Source organism: Larimichthys crocea, unplaced genomic scaffold (assembly GCF_000972845.2).
Source record: "Larimichthys crocea isolate SSNF unplaced genomic scaffold, L_crocea_2.0 scaffold97, whole genome shotgun sequence".
Taxonomy (NCBI): Eukaryota; Metazoa; Chordata; class Actinopteri; family Sciaenidae; genus Larimichthys; species Larimichthys crocea.
In genome coordinates, this window is record NW_020861315.1 from 1,432,620 (window position 1) to 1,455,671 (window position 23,052).

The 23,052-nt window shown below is 40.3% G+C and overlaps 1 protein-coding gene across 5 annotated transcripts in view; it reads right to left on the minus strand.

The window, feature by feature from the left end:
• Positions 1–1,648: 1,648 nt before the first annotated feature.
• The window catches only part of LOC104919658 (uncharacterized), a 28,844-nt gene continuing 7,440 nt past the window's right edge, over positions 1,649–23,052 (minus strand). For 3 of the 5 annotated variants that reach the window (XM_019276078.2, XM_019276077.2, XM_027277275.1), the window contains exons 8-17: positions 12,399–12,927; positions 12,158–12,317; positions 11,891–12,007; positions 11,677–11,778; positions 11,386–11,560; positions 10,628–11,258; positions 10,355–10,505; positions 10,181–10,270; positions 9,887–10,082; positions 1,649–9,516 (exon numbers count right to left, since the gene is read on the minus strand). In XM_019276078.2, the coding sequence (XP_019131623.2) occupies positions 2,126–9,516; positions 9,887–10,082; positions 10,181–10,270; positions 10,355–10,505; positions 10,628–11,258; positions 11,386–11,560; positions 11,677–11,778; positions 11,891–12,007; positions 12,158–12,317; positions 12,399–12,927 (9,542 nt within the window). In that variant the 3' untranslated portion in view covers positions 1,649–2,125. Of the gene's footprint in view, positions 9,517–9,886; positions 10,083–10,180; positions 10,271–10,354; positions 10,506–10,627; positions 11,259–11,385; positions 11,603–11,676; positions 11,779–11,890; positions 12,008–12,157; positions 12,318–12,398; positions 12,928–23,052 lie in introns of all 5 variants that reach the window. The other 2 variants (XM_019276079.2, XM_019276081.2) reach the window with 2 other exon arrangements.

Below are 23,052 nucleotides of genomic sequence, written 5' to 3' on the forward strand. Positions count from 1 at the left end.
CTCTTTTTTAAAATATTAAAGAACTACGTACATTTACTACAGTGGTGTACACATTCAAATCAAATGTCAAAAATCAAATAAATAGTATTATATTATGGTAGTATAATTTAAGTGAGCTGTAAATTAGGGTATGTGAAAGGTAAAAGGTACTTTGATCTAAGTATTTCAATATGCACTCAGGTAGTGTACCTAAGTATTTCAATTTGCTGCTACTATATTTCAGAGGAAAACATAGCCAACAGTATGTGAAAGATATAGAAGATAAAATAGCATAGGTAAAGTTAATGTTTTGTATGACTACAGTTGCAGTGCAAAAAAAATACTATGTAATACTACAGGTAAAAGTCCAGCATTAAAAATGTTTACCTCAGTAAAAGTATACTTAACATAATGACTCAAAAAATAATTTTAAAAGCACTCATTCTGCAGAAACAAATGTCTCCTGTGATTGTGTGTTATTACATTACAGTATTGACATTAGTGATATTATTATTAGATTGTTAATGTAGTTTTTTTATTCACTTAAAAAGATGTTGTCTCTGAACATAATCCAGGAAGGAATTTACTTGTCACCACAATATAATAATGAAAACAATCAATTAATATACAAACATAATAGGAGATAGGTGGAGATAGAGGGAGATATATAACTTGTGTTATATTTGAAACCTTATTTTTTGCTTTTTATATATAACATAGATGACATAAGATAGCTTGCAGATAAATGTAGTCAAATATGTACCTCAAATATGTAGTTAAGTACAGTACTTTAGTAAATGTACTTTGTTACATGACTGCAGTTACCAATACTAGATCAATAACAACTCTTTGGTAGATGCTGTGATGCCAGATGATGGATGAAGATTCAACTGAACGCTGTCGCCCCCCTTTGGTAAGACATGACCTTAGCAGGAGGCTGTGGATGATGGGCAACATTGTTTCAGACGGACTCTGACCTCATTCGGCATAGATTTTCTTCCAAGGACTTTCTCTCACTTTACCTATTGTCTATTCCCAGGTGCTTGTCACAGCATAAGCCCTTCAGACACCTGAAGGTAATTAATGAAAATGTAGTGCTTGTTATACCCCATGCTACAGTAAACTTAACAATAACATGACTCACCCAAAAACAAGGCAAATCAGCACACTGCCCTTTCATGATTTAGGACATGACCCAACAATCTGCATACACAAGGTTAAACTGCATGCCACCAAAAACCATTTAGAGTATAAAGAGTGTCCTATAATAATACATGTGCTTGTTTTTGTGTCTTAAATTACTTACCATTCAGATATATTAAAATATATAACTAATTGCATTTACCCAGATACTGTACTTAAGAACATTTTCACTTGTACTATAATACTTTTTACTCAACTACATGTATTAGACAGCTATGGTTAATTTGCAGAATAACATTTTACATTCAAAGTATATGATTAGCAAAATATATATATATATAAATAATGATAGATTTCCTACCAAACCACAAAAACCAATAATGACACTTGCATGTTTACTTTAAGTACATTTTACTAACTGCACTTGAAGTATTATTGCACTTTTCATGGATTATTCTTTTTTTTTTTTTTTTTTTTTAAGAAACAGATTTCCAAATATCGATGACAAAATGAGACTAAAAACAAATTTAAAAAAGATATGTCTCATTTTATTGACTTCTTGCATTCTATAAGAACAATGAAACCAGTCTTTTCTTATCAGAAGAACATAAAAGTCAGATCAAGGATATTGTACTGGCACTATGGCTATGTTAAAAAAACAAAGAAACAAAAACTGTACATTTTCTGTACAAAACCTTTCTGACAATTTTAAACTAGAAATGTACACAAGTAGTTAAATTTACAAGTGATGAAATAAAGTTAAGAGCCATTTAGTCATAACCAAATAACAAACAAAAATAAACATATCTACTTTGAATACAAGAAAAACAAGAACATAATGAACTTAAATACCTCTGTGCATACATCTTCTACATCAAACCATAATGTCTATTTTTTCACACTGTCAATGTCTTTCAGAAAAATACAATGAATGAGTATTTACTCAACATGATGATACTAAGCATTTAGAAGCCTTACTGTACTGAGGGGTCCATGAGGGCACCTAACTTTGCTTGACGTTGCTTTTATTTTCATCATTGTCCATGCTTGGATTGATTTTAGATTCACTGACCTCTTTCTTTTGTTCTCTTCCACCCTCAGTGCATGCATCTACAGGTGCCCGTATTTTACCAACAGGACTTTGCTCCTGCTCCAGTCTTTGCCTTTTGACCAAGTCTCTTTCCCGACTTAGTGGTCTACCTCTATTCCACTCCCTGTCTGTTGGGTGACCCATTTGTTTACGTTTTGGACTGAAGACATCAGGATTGTTGATCATATGATTTGGGAAGCGTATGAGACCTTCTGTTGGAGTGGGAAGTAAGGCAGCTCTGTGTCTCTGGGGTTTTACTGCTTGCTGATTTTGTGGGTTGTCAAAACCTGGACCTAGGGGCCCACTATATGATGCAGAATGTGGATCACTAGAGCCTTGAGATCTGGCAACCTGATGAGGACTATTGAAATTAGGTGATGCTGGCTCAGATCTCCTTGGGTGTGACCCTAGGCCCTCATTGTTTGTATCCCACCTCTCAGGACCATGTCTTATATCTGGGGTTTCAGGTGCTGAGCCCCTCACATCTGTTCTAGCAAGCCTGTGCCTTCTTATGTCTGAACCCCTCCTTTTCGTCCTAAAATCATGCTCAAACCCATGTCTGTCTGTTCTAGGGCTTTCCATGTCTCTACCTTGCCTTTCAGATCCTTGCCCGCTACAATCTAAAAACCGTCCATCAGTCCCTGGACCTTCACTTAAATCTGGACATCCGGGGCCTCTTCTATCAAGACCTTCCATCTCATAACCTCTTATGTTCTCTAAATTTGGATCTCCCCTATAAGCCCCAGGTTCTTTCATGTTTAACCCTCTCATATTACCCCTGAGGTTTGGCTGCCTCCAGTCATTACCCATATCTGGACCCCCTCTCATATCTGATCCTGGTCCTGTCATGCCTGGACCTCTTCTATCAGGGCCTTGTCCTATAGTGTCTGGATCTCTTTCCCCTCTAAAAAATGGACCAGGCCCCCATCTCTTTGGCCCAGCACACCCTCTGTCAGGTTCTCTCCATTCATTTTCAGGTCCTCCCCTATCAGGCCCTGGGTACACCATATCTGGATTGTCCTGGACAGGCCCTGGTCTTCCACAACCAGAACCACCCCAATCATCCTCTGGACATCTCAAATGCCCTGGAAATGGCATATTTGGTCTTTCCTGCATGGGCTTTGGCCCCCTATTTCTCAATTCCATTGGAGGACCTTGCCTACTGTGGTCATCTAGACCCTCTTCAATGGGTGCTGGACCCCTGTTGCCATGTCTTTTCCAATCATCACCAGAATATTTCCTTTCAATTCCTAAGGCCATTTTGGACCCTCTTCCATCTTCCCATTGTTCTTCTGTGTCTGTGACTCTCCTGTCAGGTGCAGAGGCCCTAAAGTCTGGCCCTTTCCATCCGTCTCTGTAATTTAGACTACTCATATCTGGCCCTGGTTCTCTAATGTTTCTCCTTATAGGCTCTGGTCCCCTCAAGTTTCGGCATGTTCTAGCAGGTCCTATGCCCTCTGTATCTGGGCAATCTTGGATAGGTTCTGACCCTCCAAAGTCATCCCCTCCCCAGTCATGCCTCGTATGGCCTTCTGTATCTGGACCTTTCGGTCTGATGTATGGACCTCTAAAAACTGGACCTCTTGGACCTTTCCTATCTGGCCCTGGACCCTCCATAACAGCTCTTTCAGGCCTCACTCCTCCAAAGTGTGGACCTCTCCTATCAGTCTCTACCCCCCCCATATCTGGAGGTATTATTTCTGGCTCAGGACACCTGAACTGTGGGCCGCCTGGAAAGCCCCTGCTGTTGCCTGTTCCCTCCATATCTGGAGGTCTTCTTCCTGGCCCAGGTCCTCTGAAATTTTGACCTTCTGGGCCTGTTCTGTAAGGAACTGGGCCTTCTATGTTTGGATCTGAATGCTGAAGCCCTGGTCTCCTCATGTTTGGACCTCCTGGCCCACTCCTGTTTGGCCCTGGACCATCCATATTCGGATGTCCACTTTCGGTCCCAGGACCCCTGAAGTGTGGCCCCCCCTGTCCTCTACAATGAGTCCCTGGATCTTCCATACCTGGACCTGTTTGTTCTGGTCCCACTCCTAGGAAGTCAGGCCGAGGACCCCTCATATATAGTCCTCTCTTGTCAGGCCCAGGTCTATCTATGATCAGACATCTCCTTTCAGACCCTTGTCCCTGGAAATCTGGACCCCCTGGTCCTCTGCTGTCAGGCTCTTGATTGTCCAAAGTGTGACCGCTTCTTTCATGAATTGGCACACTAAAATCTGGAACTCCTGATCCTCTCCTATCAGGCCCTGGACCACCCATAGGAGGACCTCTCCTACCAGGCCCCTGTTCACTGAAATCTGGACCTGGTCCACTGAAATCTGGACGACCTCCTGGTCCTCTTCCATCAGGTTTTTGATTGTCCACAGTGGGAGCTCTCCTTTCATGTCCTGGCCTACTAAAATCTGGAACTCCTGATTCTCTCCTGTCAGGTCCTGGACCACCCATAGCAGGACCTCTCCTATCAGGCCATGGTCCACTGAAATCTGGACCTCCTGGTCCCCTTCTGTCAGGTCCTGGAGCCTCCATTGATGGACCTCTCCTTTCAGGTCCTGATTCTCTGAAATCTATATCTCCAGGTCCTCTACTATCAGTCCCAGGACGCTCCATAGATAAACTTCTCCTCTCAGGTCCTGGTCCTCTTAAATCTGGACCTCCAGGTCTTCTAATGCCAGGCCCAGGACGCTCCATAGATAAACTTCTCCTCTCAGGCCCTGGTCCTCTAGAATCTCCAGGTCCTCTCCCATCAGGCCCAGGATGATTCATAGGTAAGCCTCTGCTTTCAGGCCCTATTCCTCTGAAACCTGGACCTTCTGGTTGTCTCATGTGAGTCCCAGTACCCTCCATGATAGGACCTCTCCTTTCAGGCCCTCTTCTGGTAGGCCCAGGGTCCTCCATAGAAAAACCTCTCCTTTCAGGACCTGGTTCATTAAAGTCTGGACCTCCAGGTCCTTGTCTGTCTGTCCCAGTACCCTCCATAGCTGGACGTCTCCTTTTAGGCCCTGGTCCCCAAATATCTTGATCTTTTGGTCCTCTTCTGTCAGACCATGGTCCCCTAAAATCGGGACCTTCTGGTCCTCTCCTGTTAGGGCCAGGACCCTCCGTCGGTACACCCCTCCTTTGATTGCTTGGTCCCACAAAGTCTGGACCCCCTGGTCCTCTCATGCCAGGTACTAGATTTTCATTAGGTGAACCTCTCATTTCTGGCTCTAGTCTCCTGAAATCTGAGCCGCCTGGTCCCCTCCTGTCATGTATTGGGACTTCCATATCAGAAGCTCCCCTTTCAGGCCTTGGTCCAATGAAATCTGGACCTCCTGGTCCCCTCCTGTCATGCACTTGGATCTCCATATCAGGTCCTCTCTTTAAATGTCCTGGTGCCATGACATCTGGACCACCTGGTCCTCTCCTCTCATGCCTCATGTCCTCCATGTTTGGACCTCTCCTATCATGCTGACTGACTCTCCATTCATCTGACATACATGGCCCTCCCCCGAATGGACCTGATCCTCTTCTCTCTGGCCCTCTCCAATCATCTTTTATGTTTGACCCTGGGTTACTCCAATCTGAACCTGTATCTTTCCTTGAACGCTGTGCATGTAACTGACTTCTGTCACTCATTGAATTTGACCCATCCACACCTCTCATATCTTGACCAGGCCCCATATAACTTCTTATATTTGGCCTTCTTAGGTCATGCACAGTTTCTAAATCTCTAATGTCAGGGCCACACACATTCCTTTCTGACCATGGTTCATTGAGATGTTTTCTAGGCCCAGCACTGTCTTGACCAATGCAGGACATGTTAGGCCCATCACTTTGATAATTTATGTTTGTTCCTGGTTCTCTCATGGGCACATCTTGGCCTCGTTGTGGGTCCTGCCTTTCATCTGACATTGCTGGGGGTAGACCATCTGCTCTTAGAACTGCACCCTCTGAACCTGTAGTTGGATCCAAATCTAAACTTCTTTCTCGACCACCACCCACCCTGCTCAAGTCTGTATCTTTCCCATGTAGCTGAAAACCCCTTTTCCAAGGTCCCCAATTCTCTAAGACTGGACTGCCATCATGCCTTGATTGTCCTTGAACTCTCCCTGAGCCCCTAAAAGATGGACCTGGATCCCTTAAACCTCGACCCCTCATAGCAGATCTCATACCTCCAGTATGTGGACTTTCACCTCTATCATTTTGGCCTCTACCTCTTCCTATAAAATCTGGAGCCCTACCTTCTATCTGTGGGCTGCCAAAAGATTGATCTCTCCCTACTTCCATCACACCATCTGGACTTAGATGATACCTCATGTCAAGTCCAGGTCTCTTCATGACTGGATCCATCCCTCTCATTTCTGTTTCATTGTTTCCCATATTAGGGCCTGGACCTTTTACTTCTGGGTTCACACCTTGCATGCTAGAACTTTCCATATCTTGCACTGGAGTCCTCATCCCAGAACCTCTCATAACTGGCCCTGAACCAATTCTTTCTGTATTGTGATGCTGAATGTCTGCTTCTTTTATATTTGGTCCTGAATCCTGCATCTCTGTCCCTAAGTCCTTTACATATTTTCCTTGAATGCATAAAGCTAAGTCTTGTGGGTTTGCTCCAGGAACCCAAGTGCTGGGGTTTATTCCTTGCATGCCTGGACCTCTCATATGAGGCCCTGGGAATCTAATTCCTGTGTCTCTTAGATATATCTGAGGTCCCCCATGTCCAGGTTCTTTCATATCTGCTCCTGGATTCCTATTACCTGGACCACTCAGACCAGAACCTGGACAGTTTGTCACAGGGTCTATTTTATGTCTTAAGCCAGGAATATCTGTGGCTGTAGCTGAATGTCCTCCCCCTTGACCCACTTTTTCTGGATGTGTTAAGTCTGGACTTTTTTCTTCTATTGGTTTGTCTGCCTTTATTATACCATGATCTCCGGCACCTGGACCCTGTAGATCTAGTGCTATAAAATCCAAATTTTTAACATCTGATATTGTACCTCCAAAAGTAGGCCACAGTGTATTGAACATTGTTGCTTGACCACCAATAGGCAGGCAATTATCTTCAACTTTCACAAATGGCATTGAAACACAACTCTCAAGATTTTTGATTTCCTCACTCTTCCCAATTCTGCTAGAACTCACAAACTGTGGCTCTGGATCAGGGCTCTGAGGAGAATCTCGAATGGGTGGGTCAATTTCTCTTAGGGGAATTGTACTATCAATTTTGTCATTAAGCAGAGTTTCCTGTTGAGAGAGTTTATCCATCTGTGCAGAGGAACCTCTACATGTGTTGTCATGGTCACTGACAGAATTCTTTGAGAGCTCCTGGGATGTTGTTGGTTCTGAAATCTCAAGCTTTACATTGTGGAGTAGTTCATCTGAACAGGGAGGAAAGTCATTATCAGGCCTCACATCCACATTACATTTTCCATCAGGGTCATTTTTAATAGTAACCGACATAGGAGGTTTCTCAAGAACCTGAGGGGAAGGTGCTCTTTGCTGTTTTGGTGAAAGGGATACAGAATGTTTTTTTCTCGGAGATGATGGGGATCTTCTACGCCCACGAGAATGTCGGCGTGAGGTATGCTCTTTACGATGGCGACCCTGCCGTTCAGACTGGTCTTTAGCTCTATGTCTGGACTTGTCCCTTTCATTTCTTCTATGTCTATCCCTTTCTCTATGTCTATGGGAATGTGAAGGAGAATGCCGGTGTGACTTTTTTGAAGGACTTCTATGGCGGTCCCTTTCACGATGACTCCGCCTCTTTGGTGACAGCCTTCGCTTTCTGCTGTGGTAGGAATTTAGAGTGCCCTTGTGGGAGCCACTATGCCCTGTTCTTGACAAAGATGAATCACAAGTATTTATGCTGGTTCCTTGAAATACATCATCTTGAATTTCATTAAAAAGTGATTCATCCTCAGGATCATAAGCTACATCAGAATCTTCAATCTCTCCAGCAGACTTGTCACTTTCCTTAACATCTTCCTGTGTTTCATCTTGCTCTGTAACAGTATCTGTGTCATTTTTTAAATTCGGCATTGCAGTTGTGTCTTCTAGCTTAACAGTTTGTGAATCCACATTTGAACTCTCCACAGTGTCTGTAAGGTTGCTGGTCTTGTCTGATGATTCTGAAAGCCTTGATTCTGTTTGCATTACACTACTCTGCAGAGAGGACAGTTGACTAACAGGCAAAGATTTTGATGGGGGAGACATCAGAGAATCTGAAACAGAAAAGTGAGCCATGAACATACCCACAGCCTCTCTCTGTTGACGTAGTGCCTCTTCCTGCTCCTTCAACTGCCGTTTTTGCTCTTCGATCTGCTTATTGAGCTCTTCAAGCATTCGCTGTTGTTCAGTTAGTGTTGCAGCCGAGACAACCACAGTGCCTGTGGGAAGGTTCTGCGTTACTCCAGCTGTGGAAGTTATTTGCACTGAAGTGGAGGTGGGAGCTGGTGTTACAGCCTGTGTGGAAACTGGGGTTGAGCATTCTAGAGAATCTGACATTTGAGTTAGAACAGGAGGCTTTGTTATAGTATCACTTTGAATATCTGCAAAGATAGTCTCATCCTCTGGATCATAGGCCACATCATCTTCTACAGAGCCTGATACTGCAGGGCCATTTGCCTTAATTTTTTCTATGCTCCGTGATGCAACCCTTCCATATCCCATTGCTGGATCATACTCCTCTTCTGGATCATATGGTCGGTCAAAGTCATTTTCCTCTTCTTCTATTTCTTTGAGTTTGGATTTCTGTCCATACTGTTGGACAATTGGGTCCAGCATCGATCCTGACACCTGAGAAAACACTGGAGGCTTCTTAATACTAGATGTTGTTGTAGAACGTCCATCAGAGGAGATCACAGAGTCTGTTTCCTTATTGCCAAACAAACTCTTCAAGATAGTGTGCAGTGGTGTCTTCTTATCGGACGCTGTTGTGGGATTCTTGTCAATGATGCTGTCAGAGGTGGACTGAGGGGCAGCAACAGTGACTGAGGTAGAAACAGGAGGGTTTGCTCTAATGGAAGTCAGAAGAGATGGTACGGTAATTGAGCCAGAAGAAGAAGACTCTGATGGTGACCCAGGACAAGATGATGAGCCAGGAGGGGTGGTGTTAGAAGGAGTCTCTGGATCATATGGTTGGAATATCTCCAATTTGTCAGAACCATAGAGGACCGGAGGTTTTGGGATCCACATAGGGTCTTTGGACATATGAACTTTAGGTCTCTTTTCTTCAATTTCCTGAGGCAAGCTACCTGGGCGTTTTGTCTTCTGAATGATTGCCAGTCCCAGAAGAAGATTCGGTCGTCTTTTTTCAAGCCCTGTGAAATACAGAAAAGTGAGCTAAATAAACCATTGCATTGCAAGTCTAAATTAAATGCTTAAAATTTGCTGCCTGTTTTTTCTAAATGCTTGAAAGACATTTCTGGTCAGATAATTGATGAAACTAATAAGGTGCAGGTGTGGGACATTTCATCAGGGCTGGGACTACTAATTGATTTATTTATAATTACAGAAAACTCATAAAGCACCAATGCTTAAAATGACTGATCATTATTCATTTGGTGAGGTACTGCAGCCTTAATATAAGCTATGACTGTTGAAGTTGTTAATATATTGTGAGTACTCACCCAAATACAAAATGTAAATGTTCATTAGATATTGTAAGTGGTAGTCGAAGCATTATCATACCTGGTCCTTCAAGAGGTTGTAGTATGGATGGGATTGATTCTTTAGCACTCAGCGGGACGAGGTAAAAATCCTTGATAGAACGGCTGCTATTGGCGACCACACCAAAACGACCTCTGCTGCTGAAATAGGAAAACAGGGAGACATAGGCCACCTCTTCCTCCTCTGTTGCAGGGTGAAACCGGATCACGCATAACTCCTAATAAACAAAAAACATACAAAAAAAGATGTAAATATTGATAGCCTTTCAATACCATTGTACAAAACACAAAAAGAAATATTGTAACTATTACTTGCCTTTGTAATAGAGGTTCTTAGTTTTGCAACATAGTCCCACACTGTTTGAGGCAAGATTCGTCCCCCAATTTGTATGGTATCAGGTAAATCCTATACAAAAAACAAAAACTGTCAATTCAACTAATGACAATAACAGATCTTTTTGATACAGCTCTGAGTATTAAGAAACTATACCGCTTTAAGACTTTCAGCACATCCTGAAACCAGATATCCTTTGGTGACAAACTTGGCTACAGTGAGCATGTTTAGGAAGCCTTTCCACACTATGTCTTCCTTAGCCAAGAACTGAGCCGTGTCATCAGCTGGAGATTCAGATATTGTGGTCCTGAGACACAAACAACAGCACAATCATATCAACACATTATGCTCAAATGTACACTACATAAAAAAGAATTAAATAGAATATGTCTAGTCTATGCACTTTATCTTGCACAGTTGTTTAAATACCTTGAGGTTGTGCCATAAAGTCTAGGATCTGCAGAGGAAGTTGGCTTCATTAAGATAGATTTAGGTAATGTTTTTGTTGGTGGTAGTGAGGAGGCTGGTGCTGAGGACGACGCTGATCTAGTCTCTTGGAGAGGCGCATAGGGGACTGACTGGTTATTGGCTGTATTTCTGGGACCAGAGGTGTCAGCAGATGAAGCGCCTGCTGATGAGAACCTGCTTGCCGCAGTGCGGGGGTCACGCCTTGTGATGGTTACTGTGGAGACAGCTGGAATCACAACTGGTGTATATTCTCTCTTTGTTGTAGCAGTTTTAGGAGTGTCTTGAGTAGGGGACGCAGGGGACTCCATGACAGGGGAAGTTGGAGACTCTAAAGTAGGGGAGGCCGGAGACTCCATTACTGGGGAAGCAGGGGATTCTACTATAGTCAATACTGGGGAGTCAATGATAAGCCGAGATGAAGGATCCAATAAAGATGAGGTTGGAGATTCCATGTCAGGTGAATCAGGTGGTGCCCGCAGAGGGGAGTCATCTCCTGCAGACTTTCTCCAAGAGGGTTCATATTTATCTTTTGTTTCAGATATCTTAGGATTTTTCTTTGTGAGTTCCTCCTCATCCCCAGCAAGCATTTGACCTTTGGGAAAGAATAAGAATCTACTTTTTAAAAAAAACAACTAAAGTATCCAATGTCATTGGATAATACTCTCCATTATCTAAGTATTGCACAGCTATTGTAAAATATATTTTTTATATTGATTCACCTGTGCATATCTTGCATTTCAGGTCAAACAGGTGAGTTTTGTGCTCTGATGTTGTATCCTTGAGCATACAGGCAAAAATATCAGGTACAGCACTGCTTTGGCTTGGCTGGATTGTTCTGGTCTTGGGAGCAGGAGTAGGAGCAGGAGCAGGAGCAGGAATACTTTTCTTCTGTTCCTGGGAAACATCCCACAAAGACAGGATACATCGTTGTATGGACTAGGAGAGACAATACAATGACCACACAAAAAAATGTGTTACACCAACTGAATACAAATGAGGCAAGTACACACCATGCTTCTATCAGGTCTAGTGGGATTCAAACTGGGCAAATCAACCTTCACTGCTTCAGGCTTCAGCAGCAAACTTGTTGTTTTAGTAGCTGCATCCTTAACCTAGATACACACAAGCAATGGAAAAAGATAATCACTTGTGAACCAGACTGATAAGTTTAACCATTAAATCTTATTTTGTCTCGGTTGTTGTGTTACATATACTTCACATTACCTCGGTTATTTCTTTTGCACTCAGCTCTGATGCCTTAATAGCCTGCATGTCCTTCTGGCTCATCCTGGCCAGTCTGAAGGGACTGATCTCTCCACGTACAACCCGATACAACAAGCCCTAGAAAGAAACCATAACTGGACTGTTAGTTTACTAAAAAAAACAAAAATATAGCTTAAAAAAACCCTCATTATCCAAATTTCTGTAATATGGAGAGTAGTATATAAATGTATGGCAAGAACAAATATTTTTTAGTAACTTTGAACAAACCTTGTTTTTCGGGTCTTTCAGGTTGAACATTATAGTTCTGTACTTGTTCATGTATTTGCTGTCTGTGTTGCGAAATATGTCAAACATCTCCATCTCAATGCTCTGGACAAGCTTCACAACTTCACTCTCAGTCATCTCCAAATCCTCACAATCACACACCCTTGAGAAATGAAAAGGCAGTTAGTCAACAACGTGATGCAATTTGAACATTTTAATTCTTCTTCTTGCTATTTCTTCTCACCTTTTGAACAGGATGCTGACGAGGGAGCGCTGGATGCTCTGTCTGACCTGGTTATTGGGCTGAGAGGGTCTGGAGGAGGGAGCACTGGGTGCGGGAGGCACAGGCAGATTTCTGGTTTCATTTAGCAGCGTCGGGGCTGAAGAAGGCTTCTGGCATGATGTTGAGGCTGGCACTTGTCTGGACAGAGGCTGGGGTGCAGACTGTTTCTTTGGTATGACGTATGAGGTCTTAGTGACCATAAGGGCTCCTGTTTCATGATGTCTGGGAGCTGAGGTGGATGGGGATTGTAGGGCTGGAGTCAGACCAGATTTTGTTGGGTTTGGTGGTATACAGGGATTTGATTCTGCAGATTGCTGCTTAGATACACCACTGTTCACTGGCGCTTTTGTTTTCTCTTGAGAGTCACTTTGTGGCGGGGCTGGCTCAGAAATAGGCTGGGAAGAGGGAGCAGCATCTGTAGAGGTGTCCTCTTGAATTTGTTTTGAAGGGCTTACATCCTCAATGTCAGCCTCTACCTTTTTAGTGTTAGCTGTTAGAAAGAAGAATAGCAGAGAATTTTATGAATACAACAAACAATAACTATGACATAAATCAAGATGTCACTGGGTATATAAATCAGTGGCAAGTTACTCATTAAACTACTCTGCATAAAATTACACATACATCTTCTTTTCCCACCTAAAAGAAACAGGGATGAGCACATTTTGGAGGACATGAATGATAAGTGGTTAATATATGATTACTGAGGATTACTTTATCCACACAGGCAAATAATTTCTCTGCTCTCAAACCTGTGTTAAATATGGCATTAGTTGATCGTCTGTATTTGTATAAGGATGGATAGACATTAGATTGATATAAAAATATATTGATTAATGCAATCTACTGTGTGTATCAGCAAAGATTTGGTGTGAAGGAGAAAATCAAAGCTAAGAAGATACATTGATCTCCTATGCATTTAATACATAAACAGCTTTTTTTATGTCAACAGATGATCAAAAACTACCAGCTCTAGATAAACAATGTCTCATGCTAGCTTCTACTGTATATAACACTGTGTGTAAATAGCAGAGACACCGAGATAATCCTGTTATTTCTACAGCTTCTGGGTACTATCCTAACAAGACGATATCAGAAGATGAGTTTTCTGCCAAGTCCTTAGGATAGAGATAAGATGCATTTGTCATGCATTATGTTTGCTTTATATGGTTGATGTGTGAGGAAGTCCTCCTTGACCAATCAACAGGTCACGCCAAGCATCCTGTTAAAGGGGAATACAACTGTATTTATCCATGTAGATAGACCTTTATTGTTGAACTGCTTGTGTGCATAAATAAAGTTCATAATCAGAATTAGCCTTCTGACAGACATCCGCCATTGTGACTGAATAATAAGAGGCTTAGTTTGACTTGACAAGATGGGATGACACAAAGTGAGAACATCAGATATATTGAATTTCCAGTCAACCTCAGCAGTAAGGCTGTACAACCACAGTAAAGCCTGTAGAAGCTGTGTGGTACAGGGGTGGTGTTTTCAGCTAAGATGCCTACATATAAGCACTGTGTTTTTTGCCAAATTATACTTAATTAATCCAATTTAATCCATCCACAGTGGTGGAATATAACTAAGTACCATACAAATACAAATTTGAGGGAGTATTTTCTTTTTACTTTATATTCTACCACAGTTTAGGGGGAAACTGTACTGTAATCTGCAAATACAGAAAAACATATTTTTACTTAAGTAACATTTTCAATGCAAAGCTTTTATTGTACTGTAATGTAATGTACTAATATATATATATATATATACATATACATATACACACACACACACATACACACACACACACACACATATATATATATATATGCAGCAAAGGGGGAACTCCAGTTATGAAGTTGTTAAAGTTATGTTGAAAAGTGTTACTAATAACTAACACGCATGTCTGTGAGACATTCAGAGCACCTGTGAAATCACATGGAGGCAAACATGAATATATGAAGAAAGGACAGGAAGCCATTCTCTGTACATGAGCGTAGAGGTGTGAGCGTGTGAAATGCCAAAATTCAATGGTGCTTTGTGAAAACGCAGTGGGCAAAATTCAATGTGACATCTGTGGTGTGAGGGGCCCACTCCAAATCATCTGTACGTAGGTGACTAAATTAGTATCACAGAAGTCTCGTTTGCTTTTCATATCATACCCGACAGGTTAACACACTGAAGCAGAGTCAATGAAAGCTACATTAAATGAGGACTGAGGACTGTTCAGTGCATTGTGATGAAGAAGAAACAAGGACACATCTACACTGCATAGTTCAAAAGGTGACAGGCAGGTAGGCTAACGAATGAACAAAAAAACTGAATAAATTAGGAAAAGAAGGAAGAAACATCTTTCTGCATCTATGAGCTTAAGAATGAAGAATCTTTATTTGAGTATGAGTATGCCTGTGTGTGTGCAGGTGTGTGTGAGGGAGAAACAAGAGCGCTTGTGTCAGTCGGTAGGTTTGGTTGCTCTCTTTTCGACCTTGTTATTGATCAATCAAGGACCATCTCTGCAGACTTCTATAAAAAAAATCATCAACAGTCATACAGTCCTCGTATGCTGGTATGCATTTTCTTTATTTCTTATTAAGGGTATTATGGAACATTTTGTCTTTATTCCTCTTTGGTGAATTCATGCTTTTCCTCTCACTCTCTTGTCAAAGTCTCCACATCTACAATTCATCCAACATCACTGTGTCTAAGCCAATGATTTCTTGCAGCAACTACTGAGCAACCCATCTCTTCCCCATCACCTCCATTACCCTCCAGGATGTTTCAGGGGATCCTGCTGAGAGTTTTCATCAACCACCTGCTTATTTAACTCTTCCACCACCAGCAGGATTCTGTCATATCCCTTATGCTCATATAGGTGTTTGATTAATGATGCAGCTTCACATCAGTAGGACTAGTCAACAAAGCCTTTCTCTGTTGCTACCTACAGTAAATAGTGATATACTTCCCATCTTCTTCTTCTCTGTATTAATCTACAGCCACTACACACTTACTGCAGTTTTCTTGGTTCACAAGTTAAACACATCCATTGAGAATGAAGTACATTTTATAATAGTCTTGAGTAAATAATAGCATCACACTAATTCAAGTGTAGGGATGTATAATTAAGTACATTTACTCAAATGCTGTATTTAAGAACTACTTAATAGTTCTATTTCAGTCATACTCGCCAACTTTGATACCTTAAAAACAGATTTCAAAGGGAAAAATCCTCCAGAGTTTCAGACTTTGTTTTATAGAACTCTGGTGACACACACTCTGCATGATGAGTACTTTTACTTTGAATGCTGGACTTTTACTACTAATACTTGTAGCATTTCTTTTATACTTGTGTTATTGCTACTTTAACCTAAGTAAAATTATCTGATCACCACTGATCTAGCATTGTAACTTTAGTCAGATTTACCAAAAACATCATCTCCATGTGTAATATTTATTGTAGCTCTGTTCTCCTGTTCTTCATAAAACTTTTTGCCACTTTCTCCACAGCACGACAAACTCCAATCTACTTCTTTAAAAAACTGTTCACGTTAGAGGGAAATTCTTAAAACCCAAAATAACTCACAGAACGTCACCAATATGACTTGGAAGTTTTGGAATGACTGCCTTGAAATTCTTTTCTCTGATGCTTGTGATAAAAATGTCTAATAACTTTACCTTGTTTTTTGACACTGACTTACAAGAATATTCATGTAATGACTGTAGGTACTTTGTTTAAGACCTCCAAATCACTGCTCACATCTTTTTTTATCCACCCAAAATGGCACTTCAGTCTTATTGTCAGTCAAATGGGCCCTGACAAATCAAATTTAGTAGTAGTAATATCTACTTTTATCTACCTATACCTACCTATTTTCATAAAGTCAAACTGTACACTTCAGCAAAGTTAATTTGCCCAAATCGAACTCACAACTAGTTGCAGACATGGATCTACACCTCCACTCAACATACTGTATGCATACATTTCTTACAATACCAATAACCAACAATAACCTGTGTTGGTTATCAGGCAAACTTATGGGCCTTAATTCAATTCAATTAATTTTTCCCCAACACATTAAGTCATTGTTTATTGGCTCTGGCCTGAATGGGATGATATATTGCAGTCAAGTGAAAACACAGCCGGAAAGACAATAAGCACAGGCCTTCATGATATATTAAATCAACAAACATAGCCAACTGCATTTCTAAAACCAAGTAAAAAATGTATTTGACTGAATTTTTCACTTCAAAAACATAAAACTATTTACTAGTATTTTATTTTATTTCACTATCTGTAGCTCCCTATTCTTTGGGAAATTTTGCAGATTTTTAAACAGAATAGTTTTGTTTATATAGTTCATCAGTGTAACTGCTCTAGTTACACAACTATAATCTCAGATGACATGTTTGTATGTTTATTCTGCACTTTCAATGTTGAGTATGAATGCACAGCTGGTTTAGATTTCAGCACAAGGTATAATAAAGGATCACAAGGTCATCATTTCTTCTCCAGCTGACTGCAGCCGGCCAACGTTATATTAAAAGCTCCACATTCGATTTAACTTGTTACATTTATAAACATCTTTGCAAATTGTACATATTCTTATTTCTTTAAATGGTGAACATTTGCAAAGCTGCACAGCTCTTTAATCATACATTTCTAATTTATATTTAACTTTTGACTTTGTTTATTTTGCCCTTAGATACCACAATACCATGGCAAATTCCTTGTATGTAAAAATCCTGTTGTGCTCAGTTGCTTGCATATTTGAACATTTCAGTGCCCTAAAATGACACCGCCACAGTCTGAGAACAGGTAAAATGTGCTGAGAGTGTCTTCATTCATATTATATCATGTATATTCTGACGCTGAAGATTAAAATTTCAAGTGGTTTAAACCCTAAAAGTATGGCCCATGAGGCAGAGCGAGGTCAGCACATAAGCTCTCTGTTCATTCCTATAACTTTGCCAACTTCAATGTCAAATGTTAGGAGTCATGATTTGCAAAATGAAACTTAAATATACTGACAAAAATCTAACTCACTTTTAATTGTGCTTCATTCCAACTCTGATTAATCCAAAGTAAGCTGTGCCACTTGACCACAATGAAAAACAGCCGGATAGAAAAAAAACACCAATTCCATACTAGCAGTTCTGCGATGTTGATGTTCAGCAGGTCTGAACACAAGGCACAGCTGAAGCTGTGTGAAATGCCATTTTTGCTGGTTTTTGTCCATAAACCAAAGTACTGGACAAATTAAAGTTTCGACACGATGATGGCTCTTAAGGACTCACCAAAGATATTACAATTCATTCACGGTGGGCATGAATGTGTACCAAATGTTTTGGAAATCCAATCTATAGATGTTGAGACATTTCACTAAAAAACAAAAACATCAACCACATGGCAGCGCTACAGGAAAAATCAGAGGGATTCATTATCCGAGAATCATGAATGTGCAAAGGTTTGTGGTAATCCATCCAAGAGTTGTTGAGATATTTCAGTCACGTCAAAAGTGGTGGAACAGACGACCTATAGACTGATGTTGCCATCCATAGAGCCACTCTGATAGCGTGGCTAAAAATACACACAAGAAATATCTGGACACTGTATCTTATAGATTAGATAGTTAAATATTCATGAAATGCAACATCCTCATTCCACAGTGAGAAGTATTATTTTTAAACCATGTGCCATAGCTAGCCAATAGTCTGCAGTTTTTTTTCATGTCAAACATAAGACCATCATCTGATTTCAACCTCATTCTGAACTGTAGATCTTTAGTGAACTTAACTGAACTACTGTTTGCCCTTAAGCAGCTAGCCTCACTTTGTCCAATGGGAACAAAATCTGCCTAACAGCATATAAAAACAGAAGTGAAAACAAGCTGCTACTTTAACGTGCAGGACTATTTCATGGCCGAGAGAGGAGTGCCTTCTGGGAGTACTAAGCTCACCGGCTTCTGGCTCTGGGCCTAATATTTTACTGGTACTGATCTTTTCATGTACTTCAAGCAAATGAGCTTGTAACATTACAGTAAAATCTTATTGTAAAACAAAAAGATGTGTTTGTGGGTAAACAGGGAAATTCCCCCCCTTTATTAAATGACACAGATGCGATATCTTTTTTCCCGTGCTAAGAACAGCATAAGAAACGTCCCTAAAGGCTCGCTGAAGGACAATGTGGTCAGTCTCGTATTAACTCCTAGGGGAAAGAGGAAGCTCTGATTGGTCCTTTCATCATATTGTGACTCCCAAAATAGAGCATGCCCTGCGGTTTATAGGAGATTTTACCTCAGAGATGATTGTCTGTCAGGATAAATTAAAACATGACTCTTGCACTAAAATAGCACTTAGTATTTGCATCAGGGTAATTAGTACACACTTTTTTGAGAAATACGTAGTTTTCAGAAAGAATGTACTACATGTTTCCATGACATATCACTGGTAGGTGATACATGTCTTGTGGAGGATTGTTTGACAAATATGGTGCAAAATTGTTGTTGTGAATGTGCCATTGAAGGTGGGAATGCTGGAGAAAACTTGAAGATCTGGTAAAATATATCTGTGGTTATATAATCTGCATGGAAGTTGAACAGAGACCAACCAAAAAAAGGAGGCAGAGGAGGCGTAATCTCTCACAAAGTGGGAAATCATGGGGATGTGTGTGTTTTCTCTTTGGATGCACAGCATTCATTTGACCAGTAGAGGGTGCCCGTGTTTTACAATTAAATGTTGAGGTGGTGAAATTATTTCACTGTTGAAAACATGACAAGGAAATTCAAGTTCTGAGAGCATGTAAAGAAGCAGCAGCAAGAATGAGATTTAAAAGAGGCAACAAAGAGCTACAATGGAGGCCCAAGAGGGGGGAAAAACACACATTATGGCTAAAACCTGATATTATGGCAGCAACTTGAACTCTTATTCAGCCCACACAAACTGAACCTAGTATGTCTGCTTGAAATAAACACATTTCTATCCCAGACTGACTTGTTACTGCTGTAAACACTCAAACCAATAAACAGAAATAATGTCACACTTTGTGTCACTACTGAATAGCTTAACATATGGCTAAAGGGCTAATATTTGAGGTTTTGGTAATACTGAAATCCCATTTAATGTATATTAATGACAGGTTTGTGTATGGGTAGATGTTTTCCCTGTGGATCCTGGCAAGACTTCACACCAAACCATTCAAAGATCAAGTGAGTGGATTAGATATTTGGACGTTGAACAAAGCCAGCATTGCGCTCAGGTGTTGAGGTAGAGTGGGGTGAAACTTTCATACACTGGTTTGAAACGTTTGCAAAAGATTAATAGACCTCAGTGAGAGCTGTTCTTAGACAATCCAACACCTTACCACCCTACAACTTTAAATTATTCCACGACGAGACAACTGGGTCAAAACTAAGGTCTTTGTACTTTCCAGTGACTTCAAACATGTTGGGTTTCATTGTGTGCTCTTGATGAATGACGCAGAACAAAACTCAAGTTTCAGGCCAACAGACAGTGACTTTTCAACTAAAGCCAGAAAGGAGACAATGAAGCGAAAACAAGCTGCTCTTTACAACAGCAGCTTTTCAAAACCTTCAATAAGTTAGTTGAATGTCAGTAATCTGTAAATGTAAAAAAAACAGTTGCTCTTGTTATCATTGATGTAAATGTACTGTGTTGCTTCTCTCCCTGTGGATCCATAAAAATTGAGTAGATGTGTTGAAATAATAATTAACTGTTTTGGATTGATGAAATGAACTTGATAGAAGTTAAAAATCTACTGTCAGCCCCCCTGAGTCATTGCCCACTCTGTTTCGTGTCGATAAAGAACAGTGTGTGCTTGATCATAAAAGTTAGGCAACGGGTCAACTGTGACTTAGATGATAGGAACTAGATTATGAACCGCAACATCCCTGATTCAGGTCTGGACAGGGACGTTTGTTGCAGTTCTCTACCATCTGTAATAAAGCCCCAAAAAACAAAACAAATAAAAGTTTGGCAACACTAAAGACGGAGTTGCTCAACAATAACACAGCAGGTTGTGTCCCAAGTCATGTGTTTATGGAACTGGGTCTTCAACGGCAAATTCCCATTGCAAACGTCGTAAATGTATGTAGGCATGACACTGAAACCTATATGCCTGCCTCACTTGCTCTATTGATACATCAAATGTGAGTGAAATCAGTTGACTTCATGTGTGTGACGCCTCATTGTTGATACTCCATGTAAGTTTTGGCACAAAGAATATCTTGGTCAGGGTATCAGACAGTCAGACAGCTAAACATCTACATACAGCTAAACTTCTTAAACTACATGCATCCAGATGTGGCCACTAAAATACTAAACAAAAACACAATTAAAAAGATTGTCACTGCCTGTTGTATCGATACTTTGATCGCAGTGCCTTGCTTATCCACACCACAGTATTTGTTGAATAATGAAGTTGCTGTAGTCAGTTGCGTAGTTCCCTTATTAATACTGAAAGTCAAAAAACAGGTGAAGAAACTGATGCCCGGTCATTACTGAAAGAAAGGTCAGCCTACAAACTTTGGGTATTAGGAGGCTAAAGTTTACCTATTTGTCTATGGAGTGTAGGATCAAAGATAGAAACACCTGGTAGTAAATTCAGACATCACAGGAAATTCCCATAAAAACCTCACTAATCATCACATATAGCAAACTGTAAATGTTTGTATTCTGAGGTTATGCTTGCACTCTTTGGTTAGTTAGATTATTTTGTTTTGGCGCAAAAGTCACGTTACACTTTAAAAATAAAAGTGCATTGTTATCAGTTGTGATGTTGGGAAAATGTGATATACTATGTATACTGAAGACATTCTTTAAAAGTATAGCTATAGGTTGTTTTTGACAGAACGCTGTCAAATTATATTAAACTCTGACCAGCAATACCAGTGAGACACCAAAACTTGCAACTTTCATTCACACGGTGGATCACTGGGAGAACTTTGAGGTCTTGCAGGAAGAGCAATATCCTCTCATGTCATCATCAAAATTATAATTTAAAGTTCAGGCCACATTTAGTTTCCTGGGTTCCATGATGTCGCGGTGCAGAGATGTTTCAGAGAGTTGTGCAGCAAATCATCACGTGCTGCGACACCACCAGTTTTCAGGATAACCTCTCGGATCACCAGACCACACCCGCCCTGTGGATAGCTGGGTAGCAGATGTTATTTCAATCTGCATCATCTCCTGACCTCAGCCCCACTGTGAACCTGTGAGACGCCCTACAACACACCCAGCAACACAACAGCTGGAGAGACAACCTCTGTCTGACAAGAGCAAGTAGCTCCATCAGGACCTACTCCAGAAATGTGGCAGCCCCTCACAGCTGCACAATCAGAGGCTCACTGGCTCCATGAGGCGTCAAACAGAGGTGGCAACAGATGATCAGCAAGGGTTGCTGGACAACTAATGTAAATGGAGTTATCACTTAAGAAAATATAGTCATTTTTATTATTTATGTTATTTGAGAGTAGTGTTTGAGTGCTTTGTCAGTATGTATAAAGATATATTAAAGGTCCTAACATCTTGACATTTTGATCAACAAAACTATAATCCATCTGAGATGGCTGTTGATGCTCCTTTGCTCTCACACTTGAACCTATTTTTATTTTTTTTAAATACAGGAAATGTAAACAAAGACATGGTGAAGTTGTAGTTTTAGGTCTTCAAGATTAACTGCTTAGTTTACTCAAATTATGTAAAACAATTAAATATCTTCTCCCTTATCCTTACTCATTTCCAGTCATACATATTTTTATGTGCCATGGTTTCTGCCACTATTCCAATACAGAGGTGATGGATTGAATCACATTGCTGAATAAAATCCACCAGCTTTCACTGGAAGTTAAGTCATTTGAAAGAAGCTCCTAAGAAAACAATTTACAGCTATGTGTGTGGAGTGTCCAAATTCCGTAACATCAACAATACAATCTGTTAAAATGATCTGTTGAAATACTTTGAGCATTACAAAACACACTTCGTTCACCTAAATTGCATTGGTGTAGCAGCAGAAATATTTCAAAAGCAATTTTCCCTGCAAGCTTTTCCACTGTTTGTAAAACTTGATTAATAAAAGATGATTCAAGCTAATCAGTGTGACCTTTACTGTGACTTCACAAGAAAGAAAGAAAGTTTAAATTTCACAAAGCAAAAATATAAACTGACCAGCCACTTCATTAGATACAACACCTCTTCTATAAATTCTACTTTTATAAAGTGGCTGTACAACAACAGCACCCAATAAGACCTCAATAATAAACATAAAGTAGAATTATTCAACAAAAAATAAAACATTACAAACTTTGTAAAAGTATAATTTATGAGTATTGGATCACATTGGATTGTATCTAATAAAGTGGCTGCTCAGTGTATATGCGCAATACAGTGTGCATTTAAAATGTTTTTTTGTGGGACAACAGGGGTCATTTATAATTTATATTCTAGAACTCTCTACAATATTTGCAAGGTGTATAAAATTCTGTTTTACTTTTTAGCTTCCAGATTAAAATACGAAATGTGACAAATGTGTAAATTGTTAGTGTGTTAAAAGATTTGTGGGTTGTACATACATTTGAACGATTTTGGTCAAATTATTCTG